Here is a 17,434-nt window from a genome sequence, read left to right on the forward strand (position 1 = left end):
GAACAGTTTTGACTGGGCTGAGCGGGAACTGTGCTTCCTCAGAGGTAGGGAGGCGAGCAGGCCAGAGGTGGATGAACGCAGTGCCCTTGTTTGGGTGTAGGGCCTGATCAGAGCCTGAAGGTACGGAGGTGCCGTTCCCCTCACAGCTCCGTAGGCAAGCACCATGGTCTTGTAGCGGATGCGAGCTTCAACTGGAAGCCAGTGGAGAGAGCGGAGGAGCGGGGTGACGTGAGAGAACTTGGGAAGGTTGAACACCAGACGGGCTGCGGCGTTCTGGATGAGTTGTAGGGGTTTGATGGCACAGGCAGGGAGCCCAGCCAACAGCGAGTTGCAGTAATCCAGACGGGAGATGACAAGTGCCTGGATTAGGACCTGCGCCGCTTCCTGTGTGAGGCAGGGTCGTACTCTGCGAATGTTGTAGAGCATGAACCTACAGGATCGGGTCACCGCCTTGATGTTAGTGGAGAACGACAGGGTGTTGTCCAGGGTCACGCCAAGGTTCTTAGCACTCTGGGAGGAGGACACAAGGGAGTTGTCAACTGTGATGGCGAGATCATGGAACGGGCAGTCCTTCCCCGGGAGGAAGAGCAGCTCCGTCTTGCCGAGGTTCAGCTTGAGGTGGTGATCCGTCATCCACACTGATATGTCTGCCAGACATGCAGAGATGCGATTCGCCACCTGGTTATCAGAAGGGGGAAAGGAGAAGATTAATTGTGTGTCGTCTGCATAGCAGTGATAGGAGAGACCATGTGAGGATATGACAGAGCCAAGTGACTTGGTGTATAGCGAGAATAGGAGAGGGCCTAGAACAGAGCCCTGGGGGACACCAGTGGTGAGAGCACGTGGTGCGGAGACAGATTCTCGCCACGCCACCTGGTAGGAGCGACCTGTCAGGTAGGACGCAATCCAAGCGTGGGCCGCGCCGGAGATGCCCAACTCGGAGAGGGTGGAGAGGAGGATCTGATGGTTCACAGTATCAAAGGCAGCAGATAGGTCTAGGAGGATGAGAGCAGAGGAGAGAGAGTTAGCTTTAGCAGTGCGGAGAGCCTCCGTGAAACAGAGAAGAGCAGTCTCAGTTGAATGACCAGTCTTGAAACCTGACTGATTTGGATCAAGAAGGTCATTCTGAGAGAGATAGCAGGAGAGCTGGCCAAGGACGGCACGTTCAAGAGTTTTGGATAGAAAAGAAAGAAGGGATACTGGTCTGTAGTTGTTGACATCGGAGGGATCGAGTGTAGGTTTTTTCAGAAGGGGTGCAACTCTCGCTCTCTTGAAGACGGAAGGAACGTAGCCAGCGGTCAAGGATGAGTTGATGAGCGAGGTGAGGTAAGGGAGAAGGTCTCCGGAAATGGTCTGGAGAAGAGAGGAGGGGATAGAGTCAAGCGGGCAGGTTGTTGGGCGGCCGGCCGTCACAAGACGCGAGATTTCATCTGGAGAGAGAGGGGAGAAAGAGGTCAAAGCACAGGGTAGGGCAGTGTGAGCAGGACCAGCGGTGTCGTTTGACTTAGCAAACGAGGATCGGATGTCGTCGACCTTCTTTTCAAAATGGTTGATGAAGTCTTCCCTGTGGCTCAGTTGGTAGAGCATGGTGTGTGCAACACCAGGGTTGTGGGTTCGATTCCCACGGGGGGCCAGTACAAAAACAAAATGCATGAAATTAAATGTATGTATTGACTACTGTAAGTCGCTCTGGATAAGAGCGTCTGCTAAATGACTAAAATGTAAAATGTAAGTCATCCGCAGAGAGGGAGGAGGGGGGGAGGAGGATTCAGGAGGGAGGAGAAGGTGGCAAAGAGCTTCCTAGGGTTAGAGGCAGATGCTTGGAATTTAGAGTGGTAGAAAGTGGCTTTAGCAGCAGAAACATTAGAGGAAAATGTAGAGGAGGGAGTGAAAGGATGCCAGGTCCGCAGGGAGGCGAGTTTTCCTCCATTTCCGCTCGGCTGCCCGGAGCCCTGTTCTGTGAGCTCACAATGAGTCGTCGAGCCACAGAGCAGGAGGGGAGGACCGAGCCGGCCTGGAAGATAGGGGACATAGAGAATCAAAGGATGCAGAAAGGGAGGAGAGGAGGGTTGAGGAGGCAGAATCAGGGGATAGGTTGGAGAAGGTTTGAGTAGAGGGAAGAGATGATAGGATGGAAGAGGAGAGAGTAGCGGGAGAGAGAGAGCGAAGGTTGGGACGGCGCAATACCATCCGAGTAGGGGCAGAGTGAGAAGTGTTGGAGGAGAGCGAGAGGGAAAAGGATACAAGGTAGTGGTCGGAGACTTGGAGGGGAGTTGCAATGAGATTAGTGGAAGAACAGCATCTAGTAAAGATGAGGTCAAGCGTATTGCCTGCGTTGTGAGTAGGGGGGGAAGGTGGGAGGGTGAGGTCAAAAGAGGAGAGGAGTGGAAAGAAGGAGGCAGAGAGGAATGAGTCAAAGGTAGACGTGGGGAGGTTAAAGTCACCCAGAACTGTGAGAGGTGAGCCATCCTCAGGAAAGGAACTTATCAAGACGTCAAGCTCATTGATGAACTCTCCAAAGGAACCTGGAGGGCGATAAATGATAAGGATGTTAAGCTTGAAAGGGCAGGTAACTGTGACAGCATGGAATTCAAATGAGGAGATAGACAGATGGGTAAGGGGAGAAAGAGAGAATGTCCACTTGGGAGAGATGAGGATTCCAGTGCCACCACCCCGCTGGCCAGATGCTCTCGGGGTATGCGAGAACACGTGGGCAGACGAGGACAGAGCAGTAGGAGTGTTATCTGTGGTAATCCATGTTTCCGTCAGCACCAAGAAGTCGAGGGACTGGAGGGTAGCATAGGCTGAGATGAACTCTGCCTTGTTGGCCGCAGACGCCGGAGACCTGGAACTCCACGTGGGTTGTGCGCGCTGGGACCACCAGGTTAGAGTGGCAGCGGCCACGCGGTGTGAAGCGTTTGTGTGGCCTGTGCAGAGGGGAGAGAACAGGAATAGACAGACACATAGTTGACAGGCTACAGAAGAGGCTACGCTAATGCAAAGGAGGTTGGAATGACAAGTGGGCTAAACGTCTCGAATGTTCAGAAAGTTAAGCTTACGTTGCAAAAATCTTATTGACTAAAATGACAAATGATACAGTACTGCTGGCTGGTGAAGTAGGCTAGCTAGCAGTGGCTGCGTTGTTGACTTTGTTTGAACGTGTAGCTGGCTAGGTAACCTCGATAGTTTCAGTACTACACCTTATCATGATACAAAAGCAACTATGTAGCTAGCTAACATAGAACTAATCAAGACGTTCCTTTGTAATGTATTTAGTTTCTACAATGCTGCTCGTCGGTAATAGTTGGCTAGGTTTGGAAAAAAGGCGTCGCCGGTGACGAAAATAGCTGGCTAGCTAACCTCGATAATTACTCTAAACTACACAATTATCAAACTATGACAAAGACAACTATGTAGCTAGCTAACACTGCACTAGTCAAATCGTTCCGTTGTAATGTATTAGTTTCTACAGTGCTGCTAGTCAGTAAAGGTCGGCTAGCTAGCAGTGGGTTTGACGATGACTAGGTGTGTTGACTAAGTCTGGAGTCTGGACAACGGCGTCGCGTCGCAGCTGGCTAGCTAACCTCGATAATTACTCTAAACTACACAATTATCTTAGATACAAAGACAGCAAAGACAACTATGTACCTAGCTAACACTACACTAATCAAGTCGTTCCGTTGTAATGTAATAGTTTCTACAGTGCTGCTAGTCGGTAGAAGTTGGCTAGTTGGCTAGCTAGCAGTGTTGACTAGGTTAGGAGGACGAAAACAGCTGGCTAGCTAACCTCGATAATTACTCTAATTACTCTAAACTACACAATTATCTTTGATACAAAGACGGCTATGTAGCTAGCTAACAAAAATTGCTCAGATCAAACAAAAAAATTGCTCAGATCAAACAAATCAAACCGTTGTAATGTAATGAAATGTAATATTACCTGCGGAGCGAAGCGCGACTACTCGCGTGATGATCACCCGTATCATCATCAGATATCAGCATCGTGCGTTCATATGCGCGTGCACGAAATGAAATTCAAGCTTTCCAGCAGCAACCACTGTGGGGACCAGTCCAGACAATATATGGGCGTGATGGAGCTCCTCATAGGCTGCACATAATTTTAAAACAAGACAATGATTATCTAGCATCTCAGTCAAGGTTTAGTTACAACTCTGGACTAATGCAAGATGGAAAGCAATGGACTGACATTGATTTATATATTAAATTAAAATGCTGGGCATACTGGGCAATATGGATGCACATCTCTCAGTAAATAATAACCATCAAGTATTCAGCCAAGCCATAGTATAAATAGTATTTTATATTTGAAAATGTATAAAAGGAAATCTGGGGGAACCAGTTTGAATGGGCCTGATGCAGCTGATAAAATTAGTAATAGTATTGTTATCTATAATTTACAGGTGCTATGCTTAACCTCTATGGGCTAGGTGGGACGCAGGCGTCCCACCCGTGGTGCACTCCATCAACAGCAGGTGCATTTCAAGAGCGGCAAATTTGAATCCAAATAAATGTCAAAATTCAAATTTTTCAAACATACAACTATTTTACACCCTTTGAAAGATAAACATCTCCTTAATCTAACCACGTTTTACGATTTCAAAAAGGTTTTACGGCGAAAGCATAAATTTAGAGTATGTTAGGACAGTACATTTACAAGAGTTGTGTGTAATGTTTTGTCAATTCAAAGACAGGGTCACCAAAACCATAAAACCAGCTAAAATGATGCACTAACCTTTTACAATCTCCATCAGATGACACTCCTAGGACATTATGTTAGACAATGCATGCATTTTTAGTTCTATCAAGTTCATATTTATATCCAAAAACAGCGTTTTACTATGGCATTGATGTTGAGGAAATCGTTTCCCTCCAATAACCGGCAGTCAAGTCAGCATCACAAATTAAATAATTAAAATTAGAAAACATTGGTAAAATATTATATTGCCATTTAAAGAATTATAGATTTACATCTCTTGAACGCAATCAACTTGCCAGATTTAAAAATAACCTTACTGGGAAATCACACTTTGCAATAATCTGAGCACTGCGCCCAGAAAAATACGCGTTGCGATACAGACTAGTCGTCATGTTGGGGAGATCTAAAATCGAAAATACTATGTAAATAATCCATTACCTTTGATTCTCTTCATCAGATGTCACTTCCAGGTATCACAGGTCCATAACGAATGTAGTTTTGTTCAAAAAAGCTCATTATTTATGTCCAAAAATCTCCGTCTTGTTAGCACATGATCTAAGCCCGCCGGACTTCACTTCATGAACGAGGGGAAAAAATATATTTACGTTCGTTCAAACATGTCAAACGTTGTATAGCATAAATCATTAGGGCCTTTTTTAACCAGAACATGAATAATATTCAAGGTGGACGAATGCATACTCTTTTATAACGTATTGGAACGAGGGTACCCAACATGAACTCGCGCGCCAGGTGTCTAATGGGCCATCATCGTTCCATGGCTCTTGTTCGGTCAGATCTCCCTCCAGAAGACTCAAAACACTTTGTAAAGGCTGGTGACATCTAGTGGAAGCAATAGGAAGTGCCAAAATATTCCTCAGCCCCTGTGTTTTTCAATGGCATAGGTTTAAAGGTAATACAACACATCAGGTATCCACTTCCTGTCAGAAAATGTCTCAAGGTTTTGCCTGCCAAATGAGTTCTGTTATACTCACAGACACCATTCAAACAGTTTTAGAAACTTTAGAGTGTTTTCTATCCATATATAATAAGTATATGCATATTCTAGTTACTGGGTAGGATTAGTAACCAGATTAAATCGGGTACATTTTTTTTATCCAGCCGTGCAAATACTGCCCCCTAGCCCTAACAGGTTTTAAGTTTGATCATCAGCCATGAAACGCTATTAGCGCGCACCACCGCTAACTAACTAGCCATTTCACATCGGTTACACAAGTACTAACACAGACCCAGTACAGCTGTCTTCAGCAAGTACTAAGACAGCCCCAGGTGAAGTACAGGCAGCCCCAGGTGAAGTACAGGCAGCCCCAGCCAGTACTAGCACAACCAGAGGTGTACAGCCAGCATCAGATACAAGCAGCTCAGACCCTAATAGAACAGTTCCTGCTCCACCAAAGTTAATGGCAGAGGTCCATTCAAACCAGGACTGTTTTTTTCTTACCTAAAGACAAGTCTACAACAGGTTTCCATTCAGGCTTACTACAGAGACAGCTGTCAAATGGGGAAAATATTACCAGGAGCTGGCTTTCGTAATCAAAAACAACTGTAAGCTCTTTTCTACAAAAGACTACAAAATAATAAAGGAAGGTATGAATGACTGGTCAAATATCAACACCATTCTGAAATACCATGAGGGTAGTCCTGAACACAGACAATATGAATAAGTGAAGAGAACTTGATCTGCGCTTAAATTGGGGACAGACTCTAAATGACAATTTTGGAGGCTGAAAGAAAGACATGGCGGGATGTCCTTGCACGTTTAATAAGTATCACTCAGTCTCTGGCCGAAAGAAGCCTAGCATTCAGGGGTTCATCAGACAAACTTCCAACCAGACTATGGAAACTTCCTAAAAAAAAGAGGTTGAATTATTGGCAAAAATTGGACCATTATGGAAAATCTCAGCAAAATTAAAGATGGAGAGACATGCTCATTACCTTGGGAAGCGCACACAGAATGAGCTGATACAGATTGTGAGTGACAAGATTCTGGAAGCAATAGTGACTCAAGTAAGAGACTCAAAGTACTTCTCCATTATATTGGACTGTACACCTGACATTAATCACCAGGAGTAAATGTCTAAACCTTGTCATTGCAGATGCTGGCAAATTTTCAAAAGATGCAGTTGGGTTTTTGGGGTATGTGCAAAAGCTCTTCACCTTCTTTTCAGCTGGCACACAAAGATGGAGTGTTTTGAAGAAACACGTGAACATAACCGTGAAGTCATGGAGTGACAAGATGGAAGAGTAGGCTCAAGTGTTCATGCAATCAGGTATCAGCCTTCTGAGGTTCGGGAGGCATTACTGGAAGCCAGGCAGACGAGCAACGATCCTGTGGCCAAAGTGGAGGCACAGCACATGCAGAGGAAGTTGGGTCTACCGCTTCTTGATTTGCTGTGTTGTATGGTGTGAGACACTGACAATGACAAACAAGGTGAACATGCTCCTCCAATCCGCCTCAATGCAGTTGGATATCGCAGTGAATTTAATCTCAAATGCAAAGGCCTCCCGCACTACATACTGGGAAACGGGATTCTCTGAGGCCCAGACAACAGCCAAAAGCATTTGTGAAGAAATTAATGTGGAGGCTTTTCTGAAAGAGAAGAGACTGAGAAACTGCAAGAGGTATTTCAGCTATGAGGCTCCTGATGAACCAGTGATTGATGCACTGAAAAACCTTGAAGTCAACTACTTCAACATTGTGGTCGACTCTGCTGTGACATCCATGGATGACAGATTTGAAACACTCAACCAGGTGAAAACCAAATATGGAGTGCTGCTGAACTTCAGCACTGCCTCTGATGTCCAGTGAATCTTTAAAGGCTCACTGCATGGAAGTTGAAAACACTAACCTTCAGAGATGACTGTGACATCAGTGGAATGGATCTGGCACACGAGATTCAGAATTTACCTGATCTGCTATCAGATGACTGCCTGTGAGCTGCTTTCCTTTCTCTGTGAGAAAAACCTGGAGGAACTCTATCCTAGCCTTTGGATAGCCCTAAGAATTGCAGTCACCCTACCAGTAACATCGGCAGAGAGGAGCTTTTCAAATAAAAGCTCATCAAAAGCTACCTGGGGTCTTCCATGTCACAGGAACATTTGAGTGGTCTGGCCATCATGAGCATAAATCATGATGTGGGGAAACATGTCCTATGATGACATCATTGATGATTTTGCCTCAAGAAAGTGCAGAAGAGGAAGATTTTAATTCAAACATTCAAATGTTTACACACTTAGTAACATTTAAGATTGTATGGCAAAAGTGCATTTGTGTAAATGACTGCTTAACTAACTATGTGACATACTTTCCATTTCTTCCAGGCAGTCCAGATAGACTGGTGCCCATGCTGATACTGACAATGCCCAGGCTGTAGAGGGAACCAAAGTTAATCACACAGCTGTATAGGTTATATTTTACTATTATAAGACCTATAGCTGCAGCCATAGCCAATAGGCTTATGTTTACATTGTATAGACAAAGCTAACTGTATAATATTGTGAGGACTAATTACCAGGCAGCAGAGCCAAAGCTCACTGTTATATTTGATTATTTTCGACAATTTCTTATTTATGTTAATATTCACTTATCTTAAGATTCTATAGAAAATATTATATTCAATAAATATTGTTTGTTTATACCTCATTCTGTTCTGTATAGGTTTACTTATTCTTAGACCGACAGGCGCAAACTGTTTTAAAGGAGGGAGGATTGTAGTGGGAGCACTGGGGTGTCAGTTGTGACTGTGTGGCAGGTGTGACTGTGTGGCAGGTGTGACTGTGTGGCAGGTGTGACTGTGTGGCAATGGCAAATGGTTTACATGACTCACGGGTCAGGTAGGAGGGCCCCTTAGCAGAATTTTGCTTAGGGCCCCAGGGAGGTCAGGACCGGCTCTGAGTGGACATCTACCTTATTTTTCTTTGCTGATGACATTTTGCACCCTGAACTTTTTTAAATAACAAAAGAAAGTTCACTAGCTGCTAGCCATGTGAAAACTAATCTCATCTTCAGTGCCGCCATGGTTTTGAATTTGTCGGTAGAGGCGAGGAGGGTCGTCTTGCGCTTAACTAATATCATGAAACTCCTGCAAAATCATGAAAGTCCAATGGCAAATCAGGATTGACATACCTTGGGAATTACTGTACAACATTGCAGTGAATATCAATGCAATTTCGTAACCAATGCATGCAATTATTTTATCCAGTTAAAAAAAATAACTGTCAAATAAGCCAGTTGACAAATAAGCCAAATAAGCCATAAACATCAAGCCAAGGCTTGGCATGCATTGGCGTGCCAAGACAAATACCCTCACATGTGTGCCTTAGGTTGCCGACCCCTGCTGTACAGTATACTTGCTTATTTTGTCACATATACTGAAATTAGTTTAACTATTAGAATTTGAACAACCAGGAAATGGAAAGATTTCTGCATAGTGCATCTTGAAATTAATAATAAATACCCTACTGATTCTGTGGTGATTTTAGCAAGTAAATCTTGGTGCGGCCAAAAAAGAAAAGTGGGATGCATGCCAGCAAAGCCACTACACAACACTAAACAATACATTAATTGCACTAAACAATCACTGTGCCAAACGGTGCCTACATAAAGCTGACCCAACAGCAGAGTCCCAACAGCAGTCCCAACACCTTACCACTGATACACCTGGCTGTCAGGAGAGCCTTGTCTGGCAGCGAAACCGTTCATTCAGCCTCATTTACTGCCTTTTAATAAAACGTAGCTGATATCGCTGGCACATGGGCTACTAACAGCTTACTACACAACATACACTTTATTACTTTCTTAGCTACAGTATACATATGTCCCTGGTCTGTCATTCTCTGGATTTATGGTGCTTTCAAGACAACTGGGAACTCGGGGGAAAAAAAGGTCCAATCATTATGATGTCAGTGATCTTCAGGTCGTAGCTCTAGAAAGAGGCCCGAGTTCTGGATGTACAATTCTGAGTTGGATGAAAGTTCAAAACTTATTTTGCCAGTTGTAGCTCGTTTTTCCCCGAGTTCCCAGTTGTCTTGAACTCACTAAAGTCAGATTTTGCAGTTCCGAGTTAACAGTTGTTTTGAGCTCGGTACAAATGATGCTTCATTAACAGCATGGCCAATGTTGAATGTTTATCATTTTAAACTTGGAAAAGAGACCCTTAGACTTGGGACCGCACAGCCACTCCACTGAATAGAAGGCTAATGACTGATTTGCAATGCTTGCAGTTAGCCAATGATACCTTCCAAACCACTCATTGTTGAATTAGCGATTTCCAACTTGTTGTGTAATGTTTATGTCCAATGGCCGATGAGCACCTATACATATATAAAAATTGGCCAAGAATGTGGGGCTCAAATCAGGTGGGGCTCAGCCCCACCTGCCCTGAATGACGGGTCGCCACTGCTGATTCTTGAAGAACATAACTTAGAAATGCCTCATGAGTTTTAAGTTCAACTATGGTACCCCATCACAACCACAAATCTGAGAGCGCTTTTACTCCATACGTTATATTCCAAAAATAATTACCCACTTATATTAACATTACGGTACGTACAGGCATGTCAAATGTCCCCAAGGAAGTACAATTTTAAGTGCTGTCAATTGTCCCGTTTCTCTTGGCAAGATTTGCTTCATTCGTTACATCCTTTTCATAGTTAGTTGTATTTTGGTATTTAACTAGCTAACTCCTCAAGCATCTTTAGATAGCAAATCAACGATACAAACGGAAATACAAGCGCCGGAGAAGAGTGAAGAAGAGTGAAACCAGTCGATTTTCTAGCTAAGCAAGCAGTGATTTTAGTTTTCGGCTTACCTTTATCATTCGCAGTATGTCAGGCACATCTTTCGATTCAGCTTTCCGTATTTTAAAATTGGCCATTTTCTTATTTTATATTAATAAGAGCTGAACAGTCGACTTAAAAATGTAGCTAGTTATCTAACGTTAGCTACCTTGCTGGTTCTATTCAAACCAAGTCCCTTTAAGCTAAATGTTCGCTACATATATTGAAGGACATTGTGGAGAGGTTAGATTGGAGTCGCCTTTTTATCCCGGTGTTGTGTGAGCCAGCCCACTCGCTGGTTGTTGTTTTTACACAAGGCGTGTTTGTTTTACTGTCATAAATGCACCACAGATGCTTCATTACACAGTGGCGTGTATTTATGGTTGCCAAGGGAAGCCAGGCTTCCCCCCAAAAATGGACCAATATTATTATATTTTTTGTATTGTTTTTCATAATTTTCCTAAAATTCGCAAGAGGCTGAATGCATCTCACATGATACACATTCGAGCGAGCGAAAAAGCGCCCCTCTGTCTCTACGTGTAGCGCCCCTCTGTCTCTACGTGTAGCGCCCCTCTGTCTCTACGTGTAGCGCCCCTCTACTCTACGTGTAGCGCCCCTCTGTCTCTACGTGTAGCGCCCCTCTGTCTGTCTCTACGTGTAGGCCATCCCATCTTTCTGATGCTGTCTGTTCCAAACGAACATGACATTGTTGCCGCCCGTAGCATTGAAGGCTAGGGAAGTCACCGAGCATTTGGACGCCAATCAGTGTTAATATAAACTGAGCGACCTCAACTGTGAATGGTCCTGGCGCACCAAAAAAAAAAAAAAAAAGTGTCAAGGGAAGGCAGTGTGGATTTTGGTGTCACTCCTATCAAATCCCATTGAGAGCACACATAATTGACAGAAAAACTAGAGTTGTTGCATCATGTTATGTTGTTGTCCTCCGGTGGCTAGCTAGCAGAACGCGCACAGAAATCAGAACCATGGACAGTCACATCATATTTAGCTTACTTTGACTGGACTGAATGGAGAATGCCGTTTTACGATCCAGTAACCAATTGTGTATGTTTTTTCTCGTTATTTGTGACTTAGTTTGTACATAATCTGTTCTTTTACCGCTGATGTTTAATTATTTGTTACTTTTATTTTCTACTTATCTATTTTTTACTTAACACTTTTAAAAATGTTCTTATCTTAAAGCGTTGTTGGTTAAGGGCTTGTAAGTAAGCATTTCACTAATGTCTACACCTGTTGTATTCGGCGCATGTGACAAATAACATTTGATTTCGATTTAAATAGTTTTTGGTATCTTTTAGTTGTCACTGTATTAGACTTAGCAGAGGTGATTTGATGATGTTGAAATTGAAATGGTGCTGGAATAGTGGAGGCAGCTTTGTCATCAAGGCAAAGGGGGGATACTTTGAAGAATCTCAAATATACATATTTTTATTTGTATAACACTTTTTTGGTTATTACACGATTCCATGTGTGTTATTTCATGGTTTGTCTTCACTATTATTCTACAATGTAGAAAATAGTAAAAAATAAAGAAAAAAAATTGAGTAGGTGTCCAAATTTGATCTGGTACTGTATGTTTGTAAACGTAACATTAAAAAGTGCCATAGTAATGTGTCCATATAGCTTTACCATGATATTTGCATTTCTACTAAGTAAACCTCCAATTGTTTGCCACTATTCCACCCGCTAACCCCCCCAAATCTCAAGTTGGGTTGGCATCCCAGTGACCGGCAGACCACCCCTGTCCCCCCGGATCCCAGGGCCCCTGAGAGACCAGGGCCCATCATTCGAATAGAGCACACAGTGCCACCCACAGAACAGAAGCAGATCAACCGGCAAAAGCATTTCCCAACGCCCTCACCTCGATTTGTATTATATACAGTGGGGCAAAAAAGTATTTAGTCAGCCACCAATTGTGCAAGTTCTCCCACTTAAAAAGATGAGAGAGGCCTGTAATTTTCATCATAGGTACACTTCAACTATGACAGACAAAATGAGAAAAAAAATCCAGAAAATCACATTGTAGGATTTTTTTATGAATTTATTTGCAAATTATGGTGGAAAATAAGTATTTGGTAAATAACAAAAGTTTATCTCAATACTTTGTTATATACCCTTTGTTGGCAATGACAGTTGTCTTCACAAGGTTTTCACACTGTTGCTGGTATTTTGGCCCATTCCTCCATGCAGATCTCCTCTAGAGCAGTGATGTTTTGGGGCTGTCGCTGGGCAACACGGACTTTCAAGATTTTCTATGGGGTTGAGATCTGGAGACTGGCTAGACCACTCCAGGACCTTGAAATGCTTCTTACGAAGCCACTCCTTCGTTGCCCGGGCGGTGTGTTTGGGATCATTGTCATGCTGAAAGACCCAGCCACGTTTCATCTTCAATGCCCTTGCTGATCGAAGGAGGTTTTCACTCAAAATCTCACGATACATGGCCCCATTCATTCTTTCCTTTACACGGATCAGTCGTCCTGGTCCCTTTGCAGAAAAACAGCCCCAAAGCATGATGTTTCCACCCCCATGCTTCACAGTAGGTATGGTGTTCTTTGGATACAACTCAGCATTCTTTGTCCTCCAAACACGACGAGTTGAGTTTTTACCAAAAAGTTATATTTTGGTTTCATCTGACCATATGACATTCTCCCAATCCTCTTCTGGATCATCCAAATGCTCTCTAGCAAACTTCAGACGGGCCTGGACATGTACTGGCTTAAGCAGGGGGACACGTCTGGCACTGCAGGATTTGAGTCCCTGGCGGCGTAGTGTGTTACTGATGGTAGGCTTTGTTACTTTGGTCCCAGCTCTCTGCAGGTCATTCACTAGGTCCCCCCGTATGCTTCTGGGATTTTTGCTCACCGTTCTTGTGATCATTTTGACCCCACGGGGTGAGATCTTGCGTGGAGCCCCAGATCGAGGGAGATTATCAGTGTTCTTGTATGTCTTCCATTTCCTAATAATTGCTCCCACAGTTGATTTCTTCAAACCAAGCTGCTTACCTATTGCAGATTCAGTCTTCCCAGCCTGGTGCAGGTCTACAATTTTGTTTCTGGTGTCCTTTGACAGCTCTTTGGTCTTGGCCATAGTGGAGTTTGGAGTGTGACTGTTTGAGGTTGTGGACAGGTGTCTTTTATACTGATAACAAGTCCAAACAGGTGCCATTAATACAGGTAACGAGTGGAGGACAGAGGAGCCTCTTAAAGAAGAAGTTACAGGTCTGTGAGAGCCAGAAATCTTGCTTGTTTGTAGGTGACCAAATACTTATCCTACAATGTGATTTTCTGGAATTTTTTTTCTCATTTTGTCTCATAGTTGACGTGTACCTATGATGAAAATTACAGGCCTCTCTCATATTTTTAAGTGGGAGAACTTGCACAATTGGTGGCTGACTAAATACTTTTTTGCCCCACTGTATAGTTATCAAAATACATATACATACATACATACATACATACATACATACATACATACATACATACATACATACATACATACATACATACATACATACATACATACATACATACATACATACATACATACAAACATACAGTTGAAGTCGGAAGTTTACATAAACTGAGTTTACATGTATTTGGCTAAGGTGTTTCACAATTCCTGACATTTGAACCTAGTAAAAATTCTCTGTCTTAGGTTAGTTAGGATCAGCACTTTATTTTAAGAATGTGAAATGTCAGAATAATAGTAGAGTGATTTATTTCAGCTTTTATTTCTTTCATCACATTCCCAGTGGGTCAGAAGTTTACATACACTCAATTAGTATTTGGTAGCATTGCCTTTAAATTGTTTAACTTGGGTCAAACGTTTCGGGTAGCCTTCAACAAGCTCCCCACAATAAGTTGGGTGAATTTTTGGCCCATTCCTCCTGACAGAGCTGGTGTAACTTAGTAAGGTTTGTAGGCCTCCTTGCTCACACACTTTTTCAGTTCTGCCCACAAGTTTTCTATGGGATTGAGGTCAGGGCTTTGTGATGGCCACTCCAATACCTTGACCTTGTTGTCCTTAAGCCATTTTGCCACAACCTTGGAAGTATGCTTGGTGTCATTGTCCATTTGGAAGAGCCATTTGCGACCAAGCTTTAACTTCCTGACTGATGTCTTGAGATGTTGCTTCAATATATCCACATAATTTTCCTCCCTCATGATGCCATCTATTTTGTGAAGTGCACCAGTCCCTCCTGCAGAAAAGCATCCCCACCACATGATGCTCCCACCCCCGTGCTTCACGGTTGGGATGGTGTTCTGTGGCTTGCAAGCCTCCCCCTTTTTCTTCCAAACATAACGATGGTCATTATGGCCAAACAGTTCTATTTTTGTTTCATCAGACCAGAGGACATTTATCCAAAAAGTACGATCTTTGTCCCCTTTTGCAGTTGCAAACCGTAGTCTGGCTTTTTTATGGCGGATTTGGAGCAGTGGCTTCTTTCTTGCTGAGCGGCCTTTCAGGTTATGTTGATATAGGACTCGTTTTACTGTGGATATGGATACTTTTGTACCGGTTTCCTCCAGCATCTTCACAAGGTCCTTTTCTGTTGTTCTGAGATTGATTTGCACTTTTCGCTCCAAAGTATGTTAATCTCTAGGAGACAGAACGCATCTCCTTCCTGAGCGGTATGACGGCTGCGTGGTCCCATGGTGTTTATACTTGCGTACCATTGTTTGTACAGATGAACGTGGTACCTTCAGGCGTTTGGAAATTGCTCCCAAGGATGAACCAGACTTGTGGAGGTCTACAATTGTTTTTCTGAGGTCTTGGCTGATTTCTTTTGATTTTCCCATGATGTCAAGCAAAGAGGCACCGAGTTTGAAGGTAGGCCTTGAAATACATCCACAGGTACACCTCCAATTGACTCAAATGTTGTCAGTTAGCCTATCAGAAGCTTTTGAAGCCATGACATAATTATCTGTAAATTTCCAAGCTGTTTAAATGCACAGTCAACTTAGTGTATGTAAACTTCTGACCCACTTGAATTGATACAGTGAATTATAAGTGAAATAATCTGTCTGTAAACAATTGTTGGAAAAATGACTTGTGTCATGCACAAAGTAGATGTCCTAACCGACTTTCCAAAACTATAGTTTGTTAACAAGAAATTTGTGGAGTGGTTGAAAAACGAGTTTTAATGACTACAACCTAAGTGTATGTAGACTTCCGACTTCAACTGTATGCATGCATATATATATATATATATAAAAAATCTTGCATGTTTTAATTTCCACAATTGAGTAATATGCATAATAATGTAGGCAGTTCATGTGAAGGACTGTTACTTATAACCAGTATTGCCATTAAAGTTAAAATGTGATTCATCCTATATTGTCCCTAACATCATAACCCCATAGCAACAGATACAGCAACAGCACACACGCCCCTTTCCCCCCACAAACAACCACAAGCTCAGATATTCAACAGTTGTTCCATCCCCGAGCCCAACTCAAGAAAAGATGATGGGTGACTGCATATACAGGTGCAGCTGTTTGAGAAGGCATGCAAAAATTGGGAAATTTGATTAACTAATGTGAAGTCCTAGCTGATGGAGATCAGGTACACCCCCTTCCCCTGAAACACACACACACTGGTCCCCCGTTGTGAGCATTTTCCCAAGCATCTCTATGCCATCAGGGCCGGAATAATTTGATTCACTGTTTGACCGCTTTTTCCCTTTGTAGGGCAGTTCAGGTGACTGCCATTGCCCTTACCTGCCGCCTGTCCCTCCTACCGCCTGTGCTTGGCCCTCCTATGTTGAACATAATAAACGGCTCTATCCGCCGGATACGTACCAAACTCACTAAAAGTGACAGTAATAAAGCCTCTCTTGAAAAAGCCAAACCTTGACCCAGAAAATATTTTTAAAAACTAAATCGGCCTATATCGAATCTCCCATTCCTCTCAAAAAATTTTGAAAAAGCTGTTGCGCAGCAACTCACTGCCTTCCTGAAGACAAACAATGTATACGAAACGCTTCAGTCTGGTTTTAGATCCCATCATAGCACTGAGACTGCACTTGTGAAGGTGGTAAATTACATTTTAATCGCTTCAGACCGAGGCTCTGCATCTGTCCTCGTGCTCCTAGACCTTAGTGCTGCTTTTGATACCATCGATCACCACATTCTTTTGGAGAGATTGGAAACCCAAATTGGTCTACACGGACAAGTTCTGGCCTGGTTTAGATCTTATCTGTCAGAAAGATATCAGTTTGTCTCTGTGGATGGTTTGTCCTCTGACAAATCAACTGTACATTTCGGTGTTCCTCAAGGTTCCGTTTTAGGACCACTATTGTTTTCACTATATATTTTACCTGTTGGTGATGTCATTCGGAAACATAATGTTAACTTTCACTGCTATGCGGATGACACACAGCTGTACATTTCGATGAAACATGGTGAAGCCCCAAAATTGCCCTCGCTGGAAGCCTGTGTTTCAGACATAAGGAAGTGGATGGCTGCAAATGTTCTACTTTTAAACTCGGACAAAACAGAGATGCTTGTTCTAGGTCCCAAGAAACAAAGATCTTCTGTTGAATCTGACAATTAATCTTGATGGTTGCACAGTAATCTCAAATAAAACTGTGAAGGACCTCGGCGTTACTCTGGACCCTGATCTCTCTTTTGACTAACATATTTCCATCTACGTAACATTGCAAAAATCAAAAACATTCTGTAAAAAAATGATGCTGAAAAATTAATCCATCCTTTTGTCACTTCTAGGTTAGACTACTGCAATGCTCTACTTTCCGGATACCTGGATAAAGCACTAAATAAACTTCAGTTAGTGCTAAACACGGCTGCTAGAATCTAGACTAGAACCCAAAAATGTGATCATATTAATCCAGTGCTAGCCTCTCTACACTGGCTTCCTGTTAAGGCAAGGGCTGATCTCAAG

At 43.1% G+C, this 17,434-nt stretch overlaps 1 protein-coding gene across 1 annotated transcript in view; it reads right to left on the reverse strand.

Annotated features, from left to right (window-relative positions):
• Positions 1–10,777, reverse strand: part of LOC106590481 (diamine acetyltransferase 1-like) — a 28,915-nt gene extending 18,138 nt beyond the window's left edge. The window contains exon 1 of the mRNA XM_045710965.1: positions 10,546–10,777. Within this exon, the coding sequence (XP_045566921.1) occupies positions 10,546–10,611 (66 nt within the window). The 5' untranslated portion in view covers positions 10,612–10,777. The remainder of the gene's footprint in view (positions 1–10,545) is intronic.
• Positions 10,778–17,434: the final 6,657 nt, after the last annotated feature.

This window comes from Salmo salar, chromosome ssa29, assembly GCF_905237065.1.
Source record: "Salmo salar chromosome ssa29, Ssal_v3.1, whole genome shotgun sequence".
In the NCBI taxonomy this organism is placed as follows: Eukaryota; Metazoa; Chordata; class Actinopteri; order Salmoniformes; family Salmonidae; genus Salmo; species Salmo salar.